Source organism: Pollachius pollachius (assembly GCF_949987615.1).
Source record: "Pollachius pollachius genome assembly, chromosome: 2".
Taxonomy (NCBI): domain Eukaryota; kingdom Metazoa; phylum Chordata; class Actinopteri; order Gadiformes; family Gadidae; genus Pollachius; species Pollachius pollachius.
Genome location: NC_136935.1, coordinates 44,879,237 through 44,895,205, shown reverse-complemented (window position 1 = coordinate 44,895,205; position 15,969 = coordinate 44,879,237). Strand labels below are relative to the sequence as shown.

Sequence of the window (15,969 nt, the reverse complement as noted above, 5' to 3'; positions counted from 1 at the left end):
TTGTTTATGTTTTTAATGTGGTTTCATGTCCTCATGTTTAATTGTTGGGAGCTTGTACTGCAATGAAAAATTCTATGCAAACGGACAATAAAGTACTATCGTATCTAACCTTACCCTAACCTGACCCTGATCTAATCTGAATTGACCTGACTCTAACCTGACCTGACCCTCCCCATACCCTAACTTAGCTGACCCTAACCTGCCCTGACCCCTGACCCCTGACGGTGTGGGTCTCTGTGCTCCAGGCTACAAGCCCTGCGACCCCCAGATAATCCAGGACCGCGTGGCCCACATGGAGTTCTGCTACCAGGAGCTGAGCCAGCTGGCCGGGGAGCGCCGCAGCCGGCTGGAGGAGTCCCGGCGCCTGTGGAGGTTCTTCTGGGAGATGGCGGAGGAGGAGGGCTGGGTCCGGGAGAAGGAGCAGATCCTGTCGTCGGCGGAGCGCGGCAAGGACCTGACGGGTGCGCTGCGCCTGCTCCGGCAGCACCGCGCCCTGGAGGACGAGATGGCGGGCCGCTGGGCCCACCTCCAGCAGGGCCTGGCCGAGGGCCACCGGATGGTCGACGAGGGCCACTTCGCCGCCGCCAAGATCGGGGAGCGCGCCGAGGACCTCCGGGCCCAGTGGGCGGCGCTGCAGGAGCTGGCGGCCGAGCGCCGCCGCCGCCTGGAGGAGGCGCTGGCCATGCACCAGTTCCAGACGGACGCCGACGACGTGGACGCCTGGACGCTGGACGCGCTGCGCATCGTGTCCAGCGGCGAGACGGGCCACGACGAGTTCTCCACGCTGGCGCTCGTCCGCAAGCACAAGGACGCGGCGGCCGAGGTGGACGGCTACCGGCCCGTCGTCGACGCCCTGCACGAGGCGGCGGCCGCGCTGCCCAGCCAGGAGGCGGGGTCGGACGAGGTGCGGGGCCGCCTGGCGGGCATGGAGGAGCGCTACAGGGAGGTGGTGGAGCTGACGCGGCTCAGGAAGCAGGCGCTGCAGGACGCCCTGGCGCTCTACAAGATGGTGAGCGAGGCGGAGGCCTGCGAGGCCTGGATCCAGGAGAAGGAGCAGTGGCTGGTCAGCATGGAGATCCCCGAGAGGCTGGAGGACCTGGAGGTGGTGCAGCACAGGTCCGTCTGGGGGGGGCAGGGTGGAGGCCTGACCGACTGTAGGGTCGAGATCGGATATCATTCTCTTATCGTTAATGTTTTTGGACGCGTTGATTGCTAACTGGCGGGTGGCCTCCGTGGCAGGTTTGAAAGCCTGGAGCCAGAGATGAACAGCCAGGCGTCGCGAGTTGCCGTGGTGAACCAGATCGCTAGGCAACTGATCCACAACGGACATCCCGGCGAGAAGGACATCAAGGCCCAGCAGGACCAGCTGAACAACCGGTCGGTACCGCTGCTGACATACATGTTGTATACGAGTCTGTTGCCTTGGCCTACTCAGGGGGTGACAGCACATGTTGTATATGAGCCTGTTATCTTGGCCTACTCCGATTTGGACAGGGTACTCTATAGCCTACAGTAACATGGCTTCAGTAGCAGCTCAATGTCCTTCTAGAAGCAGTAACATGTCCCGCAGTCCCAGTAACAAACACCTCCCTCCCTGACCACCAGGTGGAGCCAGTTCAGGGACCTGGTGGACCAGAAGAAGGAATCCCTGAACTCAGCCCTGGGCGTCCAGAACTACCACCTGGACTGTAACGAGACCAAGTCCTGGATCAGGGAGAAGACCAAGGTACTTGTACTACTATATGTACCACTAGTACTTCTTCATCTACTATTAGTACTGCTAGCAAAACTACCACCTGGAATTCTACTACTGCTAACACTATTACGATAAGTAGTATGTATACTAGTACTGCTATTAATGTTAATATTAATCCATCTAGTACTTGTACTGCTAAATCCAATACCACTTCCACTATTACTGTTAGTACTAATACATTTACTAGTAGTACTGAGTGTGAATACTAGATGTGTAGTATTACTATGTATGTAGGTCAGTAGTACCACTAGGTGTATAGTACCACTAGGGCCACAGTACTCAGTAGTGCGCCCCCCCCCCCCCCCCCCCCAGGTGATCGAGTCCACCCAGGAGCTGGGGAACGACCTGGCCGGGGTGATGGCTCTTCAGAGGAAGCTGACGGGGATGGAGCGAGACCTGGCCGCCATCGAGGACAAGCTGGCCGGCCTGGGGAAGGAGGCGGAGCTTCTGGCGGAGCAGCACCCGGAGCAGGCTGGCGCCATCAGGGGGCGCCTGGTGGAGATCTCCTCCGTCTGGGACGAGATGAAGGTACGGTCGGGGTCCTGACCCCTAACCCCCACTGCCGGGGGGCTTCGATACTGGGAAGCGTCGGTACGATGGGGCCGCCTGTGGCCAACGCTGTGGTCTCGTCCCCCTGTGTCTCCTCCAGGAAACTCTGAAGACCAGGGAGGAGTCTCTGGGCGAGGCCAGCAAGCTGCAGCAGTTCCTGCGCGAGCTGGACGACTTCCAGTCGTGGCTGTCGCGCACGCAGACGGCCATCGCCTCGGAGGACATGCCCAACACGCTGGGCGAGGCGGAGAAGCTGCTGGCGCAGCACGAGGGCATCAAGAACGAGATCCGCAACTACGAGGAGGACTACCAGAAGATGAGGGACATGGGCGAGATGGTGACGCAGGGACAGACGGACGCCCAGTACATGTTCCTCCGACAGAGGCTGCAGGCGCTGGACACCGGCTGGAACGAGCTGCACAAGATGTGGGAGAACCGGCAGAACCTGCTGTCCCAGTCGCACGCGTACCAGCTGTTCCTCCGAGACACCAAGCAGGCCGAGGCCTTCCTCAACAACCAGGTACCCCTATACACAATACTGGTCTAGTACTACCAACATACACAATACTAACATAGTACTACCAACATATAGTAATACCACAAGCAGGCAGAGGCCTTCCTCAACAACCAGATACCCCTATACACAATACTGGTCTAGTACTACCAACATACACAATACTAACATAGTACTACCAACATATAGTAATACCACAAGCAGGCAGAGGCCTTCCTCAACAACCAGGTACTCCTATACACAAGACTACTCTAGTACTACAAACATACACAATACTAACATAGCACTACCAACATATAGTAATACGACTCTAGTACTACCAACATACACAATACTACCATAGTAATACCGACATACAAAGTACTACTATAGTACTAGCAATATTACAACATACACAACACAACTATAGTGCTATCGACATAGACAATACTACCATAGTACTACTAACATACAAAATACTACTATAGCACTCCTAACATACACAATACTACCAAAGTGCTAACAATGTGTGTGTGCGTTTGTGTGTGTGTGTGTGTGTGTGTGAGCAGGAGTACGTCCTGGCCCACACGGAGATGCCCAGCACGCTGCAGGCGGCTGAGGCCTCCATCAAGAGGCAGGAGGACTTCATGACCACTATGGACGCCAACGAGGAGAAGATCGTGGGCGTGGTCGAGGCCGGACGCCGCCTCGCCAGCGACGGCAACATCAACGCCGAGCGCATCCAGGAGAGAGTGGCCTCCATCGACGAGAGGTGAGCGCTACGCTAGCTTAGGGTTAGCGCTACACTAGCTTAGAGTTAGAGAATCCAGGAGAGAGTGACCTCCATCGACGAGAGGTGAGCGCTACGCTACCTTAGGTTAGCGCTGGGCTAGCTAAGATTTAGATTAACTCTAACTGTGTTGACTAACTCTGGTGACTAACTGGTGGACTCTAACTAACTGGTGGACTCTACCTTACTGGTGGACTCTAACTTACTGGTGGACTCTACCTTACTGGTGGACTCTAACTTACTGGTGGACTCTAACTTACTGGTGGACTCTAACTTACTGGTGAACTCTAACTTACTGGTGGACTCTAACTTACTGGTGGACTCTACCTTACTGGTGGACTCTAACTTACTGGTGGACTCTAACTTACTGGTGGACTCTACCTAACTTGGTGAAACTACCTAACTGGATCTACCTAACTGGTTACACCTTACTTGGTGACTCTACCGAACTGGTTCTACCTAACTGGGTGACTACCTAACTGGTTGAATCTACCTAACTGAGTGACTCTAATTAACTGGTTCTACCCAACTGGTTCTACCTAACCTGTCTACTCTACCTAACCAACCCGTCTCCAGGCACAAGAAGAACCGCGAGGCGGCGGTTGATCTGCTGATGAGACTGAAGGACAACAGAGACCTGCAGAAGTTCCTCCAGGACGGGCAGGAGGTAGACACACACACACACACACACACACACACACACACACACACACACACACACACACACACACACACACACACACACACACAAACGTGCAATACACACACGTTATAATGTATATAACGTGTATATATAATAATGAATGTGTGTGTGTGTATGATATTATGTAACATGTGTACCATGTGTTTGTGCAGCTGTCTCTGTGGGTGAACGAGAAGATGCTGACGGCCCAGGACCTGACCTACGATGAGGCCAGGAACCTCCACAGCAAGTGGCTCAAACACCAGGCCTTCATGGCCGAGCTGCAGGCCAACAAGGAGTGGCTGGAGAAGATAGAGAAGGTATGGAGGATGGAGAGATGATATGGAGGGATGAGAGAGAAGGTATGGAGGGTTGAGAGAGAGAAGGTATGGAGGGTTGAGAGAGAGAAGGTATGGAGTGATGAGAGAGAGAAGGTATGGAGAGATGAGAGGGAGAGGAGGGATGGAGAGATGATAGGGAGAGGAGAGAGAGAGGGAGAGAAGGTATGAAGGGAGATGAGAGAGAGGGAGAATGATGAGGGAGGGAGAGAGAGAGAGAATGAATGGAGGGATGAGAGAGAGTGGGAGAAAGGGGGGAGGGACAGAGACCCATTTAAAGCTCCTCATTTGGATAGTTCAGAGGTTGGCCCTACGTCCTTTCTGATTGGCTGCTGTTCTGGCGCTGATTGGCTGCAGGACGGTAAGCTGCTGGTGTCTGAGAAGCCGGAGACGGAGGCGGTGGTCCAGGAGCAGCTGGGGACCCTGCAGACCATGTGGGCGGAGCTGGAGTCCACCACCCAGACCAAGGCCCAGTGTCTGTTCGACGCCAACAAGGCGGAGCTCTTCACCCAAAGCTGTACGGACCTGGACAAGTGGATGGGCGGCCTGGAGGGACAGATCCAGTCTGACGACTACGGCAAAGACCTCACCTCCGTCAACATCCTGCTGAAGAAGCAGCAGGTCGGCTCACTTCCTGTCAAGTTTCACTTCCTGTCAGGGTCAATTGAGAAGGACAAGAAGATGTACCTGTGTCCAGGTACCAGAGACTGGTTTAGATAAGATGTACCTGTCTCCAGGTACCAGAGACTGGCTTAGATGTCCTTCATTCATTCAGACAGCTGGTGTCTAAATTTGAGGGATGTTGATTCACCCCTCATGGATAGATTCACAAACACTCATGTATCGAGAGCTAGTACTAATACCTAGTACTGATACCTACTATTAATACCTAGTGCTATTTCCCAGTAATAATGCCCAGTACTGATATCTGGTTCTGATACCTCGTACTAATACCAAGAACTCAAACCAAAAACGAATACCTAATGGTGATACATAGTACTAATACCAGTACTATTACCTTGTACTGATACCTAATACTTAAACCTAGACTTTTTTTTATCTACAAACAAGCTCAAGTCACCTTGACTAAAGTATTGTGAGTCTCTGACTATGTGTATGTGTGTGTGTTTGTAGATGCTGGAGTCGCAGGTGGAGGTTCGCCAGAGGGAGGTGTTGGAGCTGCAGACCCAGGTGACTGCGCTGGGCCAGGAGGGCAACGACATGGTGGAGGTCGACGGGAGACGGCAGCTGGTGGCCAAGAAGTTCCAGGACCTGCTGGACCCCCTCAGGAAGAGGAAGGACTTCCTGGTGGCGTCGCGAGAAGTTCACCAGTTCAACAGGGACATGGAGGATGAGATCGTACGTAACACCGCTGTCCTCCCAGTCTCCACTGGTCTCAGCTACTCTTTGCGTTTGAGTGCTAGAAGATGAAGTTGTTAACGCCCTGAGGATGTGAAGCCCATAGGCTAATTTACATTAGAGGTTTATAAGTAAAAGATGACCTTGTCAAGAAAAAAATATTGGCATCACTTAATAAATTACCAAAAATGTTGTTTTTTTTATACGGTATAACTTAAAGTGTGTGTTTCCATGACATTGTGTGTATGTAAGGTGTTGGTGTGTGTATAACTTGTGTTTAACATGTTTGTAGCTGTGGATGGAGGAGAGGATGCCTCTCGCTACGTCTACTGACCACGGACACAACCTGCAGACGGTCCAACTGCTCATCAAGAAGAACCAGGTCGGTCTCTCTGTCTGCCTGTCTGCCTGTCTCTCTGCCTGTTTGCCTGTCTGTCTCTCTGTCTCTCTGTCTCTCTGTCTCTCTGTCTGCCTGTCTGCCTGTCTGCCTGTCTGCCTGTCTGCCTGTCTGACTGTCTGTCTGTCTGTCTTTATGTGGGCTGGATGTGGCGCCGCTTGTTTTAGAGAGGAGTGATCAAGGAGTGGTGTGGGGTGTTGGAGGACTGATGAGGGGTGATGGAGTATTGATAGAGGAGTAATGAGGGTGATAAAGGTGTTATGGGGTGGTAATAGAGGGGTGATAGAGTAGTGGTGGAAGAGGAGGGATGGCGGAGTGATAGAGCATTATAGTGGAGTGTCTAAGCTGTGATTTGTGGTCCAGACCCTGCAGAGGGTGATAGTGGGCTGATAGGGGGCTGATAGGGGGCTGATAGTGGGCTGATAGTGGGCTGATAGTGGGCTGATAGTGGGCTGATAGTGGGCTGATAGTGGGCTGATAGGGGGCTGATAGTGGGCTGATTGAGGGTGATAGAGAGTGATGGAGTGTTGATGGAGGGGTGATGGAGGGGTGATGGAGGGTTGTCTAAGCTGTGCTTTCTGGTCCAGACCCTGCAGAAGGAGCTCCAGGGTCACCAGCCGCGCATCGATGACATCATGGAGCGCAGCCGGAGCCTGCTGCCGGAGGAGTCCTCGGAAGGAGGCGTCCCCCAGCGGCTGAAGGAGCTGCAGGAGCTGTGGCGCCTCCTGCTGGAGGAGGTGGGTCGCCGTGACGACCGGCTCGGCCACGCCCACCAGGCCCAGCAGTACTACTTCGACGCGGCCGAGGCCGAGGCCTGGATGAGCGAACAGGAGCTCTACATGATGTCAGAGGAGAAGGCCAAGGTGAGCACCACCTACACCACCTTGAATCCACACCACTACCTCCATCACCTCCACCACCCTTCAGCTAATCCACCACTACCTCCATCACCTCCACCACCCTTCAGCTACTCCACCTCTACCTCCATCACCTCCACCAACCTTCAGCACCCTTCCCTACACCACTTACACCACACCTCCCGTCAGCTACACCCCTTCTCCCATCTCCACCATCACAACAACTTTTTTTTTTGTGGTAAAGAGCTTGTGTGTGTGTGTGTGTGTGTGTGTGTGTGCGTGTGTGTGTGCAGGATGAGCAGAGCTCGGTTGCCATGGTGAAGAAGCACCAGATCGTGGAGCAGGCGGTGGAGGACTACGCAGACACGGTCCACCTGCTGTCCCAGACCAGCAGGGGCCTGGTGGCCCAGGGACACCCCGAGAGGTCAGAGGTCAACACACGCACGCACACACACGCACGCACGCACGTGCGCACGCACGCACACACGCACATGCACACACGCACACGCGCACACACGTACGCACACACACACACACGTACGCACACACACACACACGTGCACGCACGCGCACGCACACACACACGTACTCACTCACAATGTTTTTTTTCTCCTCTGCTCCATTCTGCTCCCATCTGCGTGTGTGTGTGTGTGTGTGTTTGTGTGTGTGTGTGTGTGTGTGTGTGTGTGTGTGTGCAGTGAGCGTATGGGCATGCGTCAGTCCCAGGTGGACAAGCTGTACGCGGGGCTGAAGGACCTGTCCGAGGAGCGGCGGGGGAAGCTGGACGAGCGCTTCCGCCTCTTCCAGCTGAACCGCGAGGTGGACGACCTGGAGCAGTGGGTCGCCGAGAGGGAGGTGGTCGCCGGCTCCCACGAGCTGGGCCAGGACTACGAGCACGTCACCGTAAGTCCAGCCGGCCTAGCCCATAGCCTAGCATGTCAATGTAGGTCCAGCTAGCCTAGCCTGTAGCCTAGCCCGTAGCCTAGCATGTAGCCTAGCATGTCACTGTAGGTCCAGCTCTCTAGCCTGTAGCCTAGCTAGTCACCGTAGGAACCAGCTAGCCTAGCCCGTAGCCTAGCTCAAAGCCTAGCACATCACCGTAGGTCAAGCTAGCCTAGTATGTAGCCTAGCCTAGCCTGTAGGCTAGCCCGTTGCCTAGCACCTCACCTAAGTTCTAGCTAGCCTAGCCTGTAGCCTATCATGTAGCCTAGCATGTCACTGTAGGTGCGTATACATTAGCATGTAGCCTCTTATGCAGCCTACCGGTCATGTAGGTCCCCCTAGCTCTAGCATGTAGCCTAGAATGTAGCATAGATGGTCACTCTATGCGGATCGGATCTCATACTGCTAGTGATGCCAGCACTACTAAGCAGCCTAGCATCCTCTGCTGTCCCTGTGTAGGGGTAGCACTAACCCTAGCAACGGGGTGACTCCATCCTGACCTCTGACCCCCCCCCCCCCACCCTGCAGATGCTGCAGGAGCGTTTCCGGGAGTTCGCCCGGGACACGGGGACGATCGGCCAGGAGCGCGTGGACGCGGTGAACCGGCAGGCGGACGAGCTGATCAACGGCGGGCACGGCGACGCGGCCACGGTGGCGGAGTGGAAGGACGGGCTGAACGAGGCCTGGGCCGACCTGCTGGAGCTCATCGACACGCGGACGCAGATCCTCGCCGCCTCCTTCGAGCTCCACAAGTTCTACCACGACGCCAAGGAGATCCTGGGCCGCATCCTGGACAAGCACAAGAAGCTGCCCGAGGAGCTGGGCCGCGACCAGAACACCGTGGAGACCCTGCAGAGGATGCACAGCACCTTCCAGCACGACATCCAGGCCCTGGGAACCCAGGTACACACACACTGTATACACTATATACATTGTATACACAGTATATACATATATATATACACAGCACCTTCCAGCACGACATCCAGGCCCTGGGAACCCAGGTACACACACACTGTATACACCATATCCATTATGTATACACTATATGCATTATATAAACATTATATACACTATATACATTATCTGCATTATATAAACATTATTTACACATTATATACATTATATACACTATATTTACATTTTATATTATAGATAATTTGTATATACATTATAAAGACATTATACACATTATATATACATATATCTTTATACACACATATATACATATATAAACGGCACATTCCAGCACAATATCAAGGTTCTTGGAACACAGGTATATATCTATAAATATATATATAAGAGGGTCCCAGCCTGGGATCTGACCCATGACCTCTGGCCTCTGACCTCTGACCCTTGGCCTGCAGGTGCGCCAGCTGCAAGAGGACGCCGTGCGTCTCCAGTCCGCCTACGCCGGAGACAAGGCTGACGACATCCAGCGGCGCGAGGGGGAGGTGCTAGAGGCCTGGAGCAGCCTATTGGAGGCCTGTGACGGCCGCAGGCTCCGCCTCCTTGACACGGGGGACAAGTTCCGCTTCTTCAGCCTGGTCCGAGACCTCCTGCTGTGGATGGAGGGAGTCATCAGGCTGATCGAGAACCAGGAGAACCCCAAGTAGGTCCCATGCTAACACTATGCGAAACCATGCTAACACTATCATCAGGCTGATAGAGACTGATAGTAGACTAATGCCATGCTAACACCATGCTAGCACCATGCTAACCACATGCTAATGTGGTGCCAAAAACATGCTAACTGTGTTTGTGTGTGTGTGTGTGTGTGTGTGTGTGTGTGTGTGTGTGTGTGTGTGTGTGTGTGTGTAGGGATGTCTCCTCGGTGGAGCTGCTGATGAACAACCACCAGGGCATCAAGGCGGAGATTGACGCACGTAACGACAGCTTCACCTCCTGCATCGAGCTGGGCAAGGCCCTGCTAGCCCGCAAGCACTACGCCTCCGAGGAGGTAGGGGGCGCCACCTCCCACACAACCATGATTGACTCATGTAGACATTCAACTGAATACAAATAGACTTGTTATAGATAGATATAGATTTATAGATTTAGATTTATAGATACTGTAACACTTATTGTATGTTTTTTTAATGTATATATCTGAATCCTAGATGTATAGATACTATAACACTGTAATTATCTTTTATTAAGACATTTGTTGTACCTCCTGGTTGGTTCACAGATCAAAGAAAAGTTGCTGCAGTTGACAGACAAGAGGAAGGATATGATTGACAAGTGGGAGGACCGATGGGAATGGTTGAGACTGAGTAAGGCCCACCCACCTTATATTTGTTTTCCCATTATCAAGCAATAGAATTTAAGAGTTTGATTGAAATGAACAGGCTGACTCAAGCTCCTCTTGTCCCACCACCTCCTCCCCTCCCCTCCTCTCCTCCCCTCCCTCCCTCAGTTCTGGAGGTGCACCAGTTCTCGCGGGACGCAGGTGTGGCGGAGGCGTGGCTGCTGGGCCAGGAGCCCTACCTGTCGGGCCGCGAGGTGGGCCAGAGCGTGGACGAGGTGGAGAAGCTCATCAAGAGGCACGAGGCCTTCGAGAAGTCGGCCGCCACCTGGGAGGAGCGCTTCTCCGCCCTGGAAAGGCTGACCACGGTAGGAGGATCAGGAGGAGGACTAGATAGAGGCTGACTACGGTAGGAGGATCAGGAGGAGCACTAGATAGAGACTGACTATGGTAGGAGGAGGACTAGATAGAGGCTGACCACGGTAGGAGGATCAGGAGGAGCACTAGATAGAGGCTGACTACGGTAGGAGGATCAGGAGGAGCACTAGATAGAGGCTGACTACGGTAGGAGGATCAGGAGGAGCACTAGATAGAGGCTGACTGAGTTAGGAGGAGGACTAGATAGAGGCTGACTTCGGTAGGAGGATCAGGAGGAGGAGGACTAGATAGAGACTGAGATAGGAGGAGCTGGAGGACTAGATATAGAGTGACTAAGTAAGGAGCAGGTGGGGGAGCAGTAGATATGCTGACAACGATAGGAGGTGGAGGCGGAGGACTAGACAGAGACTGACAAAGATAGGAGGATCAGGGGGAGGAGGTCTAGACAGAGACTGACCACGGTAGGAGGAGAAGGAGGAGGACGACTAGATAGACTGACCGGTAGGAGGATCAGGGGACAGAGCTAGGTGTGGGGACGATTGTGATGTGTTGGTTCTGTACATGTAGATGGAGCTGTTGGAAGTAAGGAGACTGCAGGAGGAAGAGGAGAGGCTGAGGAGACCTCCTACTCCAGAGCCTGTCGTGGAAGAACCACTACAGAGGTGGGTCACCTGCAAAAACACGTTACACTGCACCTGTTAAACTACGCATGTATTAAGATGTTACACCGCCCTGTCTTCACATGTTGGTACAACACACCTGTCACACTACATCTGACACAGGCTTTGACGTGTCCCTCCCCCTCTCATCCCCCAGGGAAGGGGAGCAGATTTCCCAGAATGGACTGCCCTCTGACCAGGAGTCACCCAGGGTGGGTAACCTGATCTAGAACAACCTCAGTTGTAACCTAGTTACCATTGTTACCCTGCTCATATTTCTGTGTCTCTCTCTCTCTCTAGGATGCTGTGGAAGCTGGTAGTCTGGTGAACGGAGTGGCAGAGAGAAGTTCCAAAGAGCCTAGCCCAACACCCTCCCCCACCCCTGGGAGGAGACCTAAAGGCAGCCAATCATCGACTTTGCCCTCCAGGAACCAGGAGGCCTCAACCAATCAAATGGAAGGATTCCTATATCGCAAGCATGAATGGGAGGCGCCAAACAAGAAGGCCTCCAACAGGTACATTAGCAACACCTAGCAGCTAAGCTAACAACACCTAGCAGCTAGGTTAACAACACCTAGCAAATAAGCGAACAGATAATATGGCGAAATATAAAATACAATTTAGCCAGGCTAATATTATCTGGCTTCTCTACTAACCTATTAGTCAGGCTAAACCAGCAATAGGTCTGCTCACGGCCTCTGCATTCTTTATTAACCTTGCAGCTTGGCTAACAGGTATTTTCCTATCTCTGCAGGTCCTGGCATAACGTGTACTGCGTGATCAACGGTCAGGAGCTGGCGTTCTATAAAGACAGCAAGATGGCTGCCCAGGGCGCGGCCTACCACAACCAGGTGCCAGTCAGCCTGCAAGAGGCTGTCTGCGACATCGCCTCCGAATACAAGAAGAAGAAACACGTCTTCAAACTTCGGTAACACAGCAATATATATATATATATATATATATATATATATACATGTATAGATATTTACAGTATAAATATATATTCAGATAACTATATCATATACAGTATATTGGTTAATGTGGATATGGACGCAGGAGAAGCTTATTGGTTCATTTTAAGTTAATTGATGTTTGTTCCTGTTTCAGACTCACTGATGGAAATGAATATCTCTTCCAAGCCAAAGACGAAGTAAGTCTCATTCTACTGTGATAGTAACTCACATTCTACCGTAATATTTGGTTCACTTTCTACTGTGATATTTACTCATATTCTACTGTTATATGAACTCACATTCTACTGTGATATTAACTTACCTTCTACTGTGGTATTAACTCACCTTATACTTTCATATTAACTCACCTTCTACCGTGATATTTACTCTGAATATAGGTCTATTAAGACCTATATATTTACCTTTTGGGTTAATGTGGACGTAACCTATAGGAGGAGATCATCCATAATGAGCACTAGTTCATCTGGTTAATGTAACCCGCAGGAGATGATCCATAATGAGCACTAGTTAATCTGGTTAATGTACCCTACAGGAGGAGAGGATCCATAATGAGCACTAGTTAATCTGGTAAATGTACCCTACAGGAGGAGAGGATCCATAATGAGCACTAGTTCATCTGGTTAATGTACCCTACAGGAGGAGAGGATCCATAATGAGCACTAGTTCATCTGGTTAATGTACCCTACAGGAGGAGAGGATCCATAATGAGCACTAGTTCATCTGGTTAATGTAACCCGCAGGAGATGATCCATAATGAGCACTAGTTAATCTGGTTAATGTAACCCTTTACAGGAGGAGATGAGCTCATGGATCCAGGCCATAATGAGTGCGGGGTCAGCAGAGCGCTCCGAGGCGCCCAGCAGTACCCAGAGCACCCCCGTCTCTGTCCGGGCGCACACCCTGCCCGCCTCCGTCACCATGACGACCGAGTCCAGTCCGGGGAAGCGGGAGAAGGACAAGGAGAAGGACAAGGAGAAGAGATTCAGTCTGTTCAGCAAGAAGAAGTAGTAGACTCCTGTTGCTGTCCTACCGCTCTGCCCCTCTACGTTCTCCACGTTCTGTCCTCTACGTTCTCTGCCTTCGACGTTCTCTACGTTCTCTGCCTTCTACGTACTGTCCTCTACGTTCTCTATATTCTGTACTTTCTCTATCCTCTACACTCTCTGTCCTCTACGTGCTCTGTCCTCTACACTATCCTCTACACTCTCTGTCCTCTACGTTCTGTATGTTCTCTAGGTTCTCTACCTTCCTTTTCCTTTGGTTCCACCCCCTCCTCCCCTCTGCTGGGTGCTTTGTAGGGTAGGTAGGGGTCTCTGTAGGGGGTCTGGGTGGCTAGGGGTCACTGTAGGGGGTCTGATGGACCAGGTCTGGATGGTAAGGGGTCTCTGTAGGGGTTCTTGTGTACCAGGTCTGGGTGGCTTGGGGTCTCTGTAGGGGTTCTTGTGAACCAGGTCTGAGAGGTAGGGGTCTCTGTAGGGCTCTGGTGGCCAGGTCTTCAGGACAGACTCCCATTGGATGAGTTGTTGTGGGACCTTTTTTCTACCTTCTGATTTCACTGCAGTTTTATATTCCTTATTATATTTCATCTTCACCAGGAAGTCACAATATAAAGATGTTTTGTGTTTTTTTTATATATTCTATAATTTGTTGTAAGACACATTCCTCTCCTCCTGAAGGAAACTGGACCCATAGTGAGATATCATAGGTTGTCTGCACTCAACAGCCACCCCTGATTGGTTGATATGAACAGCCAATAGCGTGAAGGGAAGGGGTGATACTGGAAGGATGATTTAAGCTGATTTCCCTGCATGCTAAGCTAAGCTTAAGTAGCTCAAACTACACAAACTAAATGAAGGATGTTTCTCTAACTCTCCCTGTCTAGACCAGGAAGGAAAGTCTCATTTGCTATATTTGATTTTTACCTCCACACTTCATTTTTACGTTGGTAATGTTTCATATTGTAGTACAGATTGTAAAAGCAAGCGCTGTATAATAATAGACATTGAAGGATGGATGTTCGAAGGGAGACTGATAACTGCATCCTCCCACTGCTTGCTTGAAGCCTGGCGTGATGGGGTGTTTTCTGCTCTGTATATCTACATAGTGCTGTCCTGCTCTAGTGTACTGAACCATACTGACATCTTAACTGCACAATCAACACCACTCCATAGGAATGAAGAAAACTGCAACGTCTTGGTATTTTGAGCCAAATATATTCAGAAGTTAAAGCTAGCTTCCTCATGTATTAAATTGCACCTGTAGACTTTGACTATCTATCTATCTATCTACTATCTATCACCACCTCTATCTCATTTAAATATGTGCGATGTCATTAAAAGCTTTGAAACGTTTATACTGTGTTGTGTGTGTCTTAGTAGTAGGAAATAAGATATGAAACCATTTGGGACAATTCACACACAAAACACATGATTTATTTAAATTCCTTCATTAATTAATATAACCTATTCGTGAGACACGACTCTGGCTGTAATAATCAATACAACACACAACAATAAGTAAAGAAACATCCCAGCGGGGATTTATAGCCCTGCTAAAGGACGTTAATCTCCTGTTCTAGGGTGGATATTTGACGTAACATAAGACACTCACACTCAGTATCCTTAATATTGTCGTTTTTATCTCTTATCTGAAGACGTTTCCAGTTCGCTGTCTTTCAGTTGTATCAAGCTAGCTGTGTATTTCAGCACCATGGAGAGCATACGCCTCTGGGAGGTGTAGTTTTTTATGAACTCAATTTCAGACAATCCCATGGTCACAAAATAAGAAAAAAAGTACAAATCCCAGCATGCATTGCAATCGCGGCGTTAACCACGAAGGCTACGTAGCGCAGGGAGCGAAGTGGATCCGGGATTCTGGAAGAGTTTACGCTCCGACCAGACGAGCAGCTTGACAGGAGGATATTATCCGGGAGAAGAAACGGACGTTAAATCTTTTCTCTCCTTTTTTACCATTTATCTCCTACCATCTGCCTTCTTTCTTGACGTCTGTGAATCTTTTTTGCTCTTATCGCCTATTTTGCGTCCTTCGCCGCCCATTACAATTTAACAGAATGAGCCCTAAATACGCCCGGAGTTTGGTTTGTGGATGCAGATTGACATAGATACAGAATACAGCAATACAGAGATATAGAGATGCAGAGATAGTTCGGCGTTGGAGTCTCCTGATTTCACCTGTAATGCTGGAAGTAAATCAACGACTTGATGATCGACGACAATGAGGACATCAGAGATCTTGTTGTCAGCTATCTCAGCGAAGCCCTGTAGTCCATGAAGGACTAACGCTCGACCATCTGGGATTAAAATGTGCCGTTTGAAAAGCCGAGTGCTATTCGGAACCTAAACCCAGCCCTATTCACATGAACTAGTCTTGGTACATTACCAACACGGTAAACCAAAGCCAGATTTGCCTCGGCCTGGTCGCCTGTTGGTTGACAACATGAACACTGATTGCTAGTGAGCTCTGATAGACCGCAGCAGTCAGTCTGTGGTCCACATGAGCCGCTTTGCTCCCTGGGTTTTGTGTTGTG

At 50.9% G+C, this 15,969-nt stretch overlaps 1 protein-coding gene across 2 annotated transcripts in view; it reads left to right on the top strand.

Moving 5' to 3' along the window:
• Nucleotides 1–14,773, top strand: part of sptbn1 (spectrin, beta, non-erythrocytic 1) — a 31,740-nt gene extending 16,967 nt beyond the window's left edge. For both annotated transcript variants that reach the window (XM_079730165.1, XM_079730166.1), the window contains 25 exons: nucleotides 246–1,116; nucleotides 1,240–1,377; nucleotides 1,606–1,726; nucleotides 2,069–2,284; nucleotides 2,406–2,825; nucleotides 3,368–3,570; nucleotides 4,165–4,255; nucleotides 4,444–4,590; nucleotides 4,966–5,229; nucleotides 5,743–5,967; nucleotides 6,260–6,349; nucleotides 6,952–7,227; nucleotides 7,515–7,645; nucleotides 7,920–8,124; nucleotides 8,692–9,066; nucleotides 9,531–9,775; nucleotides 9,985–10,123; nucleotides 10,355–10,439; nucleotides 10,583–10,779; nucleotides 11,357–11,451; nucleotides 11,606–11,660; nucleotides 11,749–11,963; nucleotides 12,203–12,376; nucleotides 12,556–12,598; nucleotides 13,215–14,773. In XM_079730165.1, coding sequence (XP_079586291.1) covers nucleotides 246–1,116; nucleotides 1,240–1,377; nucleotides 1,606–1,726; nucleotides 2,069–2,284; nucleotides 2,406–2,825; nucleotides 3,368–3,570; nucleotides 4,165–4,255; nucleotides 4,444–4,590; nucleotides 4,966–5,229; nucleotides 5,743–5,967; nucleotides 6,260–6,349; nucleotides 6,952–7,227; nucleotides 7,515–7,645; nucleotides 7,920–8,124; nucleotides 8,692–9,066; nucleotides 9,531–9,775; nucleotides 9,985–10,123; nucleotides 10,355–10,439; nucleotides 10,583–10,779; nucleotides 11,357–11,451; nucleotides 11,606–11,660; nucleotides 11,749–11,963; nucleotides 12,203–12,376; nucleotides 12,556–12,598; nucleotides 13,215–13,430 — 5,237 coding nt within the window. In that variant the 3' untranslated portion in view covers nucleotides 13,431–14,773. The remainder of the gene's footprint in view (nucleotides 1–245; nucleotides 1,117–1,239; nucleotides 1,378–1,605; nucleotides 1,727–2,068; nucleotides 2,285–2,405; nucleotides 2,826–3,367; nucleotides 3,571–4,164; nucleotides 4,256–4,443; nucleotides 4,591–4,965; nucleotides 5,230–5,742; nucleotides 5,968–6,259; nucleotides 6,350–6,951; nucleotides 7,228–7,514; nucleotides 7,646–7,919; nucleotides 8,125–8,691; nucleotides 9,067–9,530; nucleotides 9,776–9,984; nucleotides 10,124–10,354; nucleotides 10,440–10,582; nucleotides 10,780–11,356; nucleotides 11,452–11,605; nucleotides 11,661–11,748; nucleotides 11,964–12,202; nucleotides 12,377–12,555; nucleotides 12,599–13,214) is intronic.
• The last annotated feature ends 1,196 nt before the right edge of the window (nucleotides 14,774–15,969 follow it).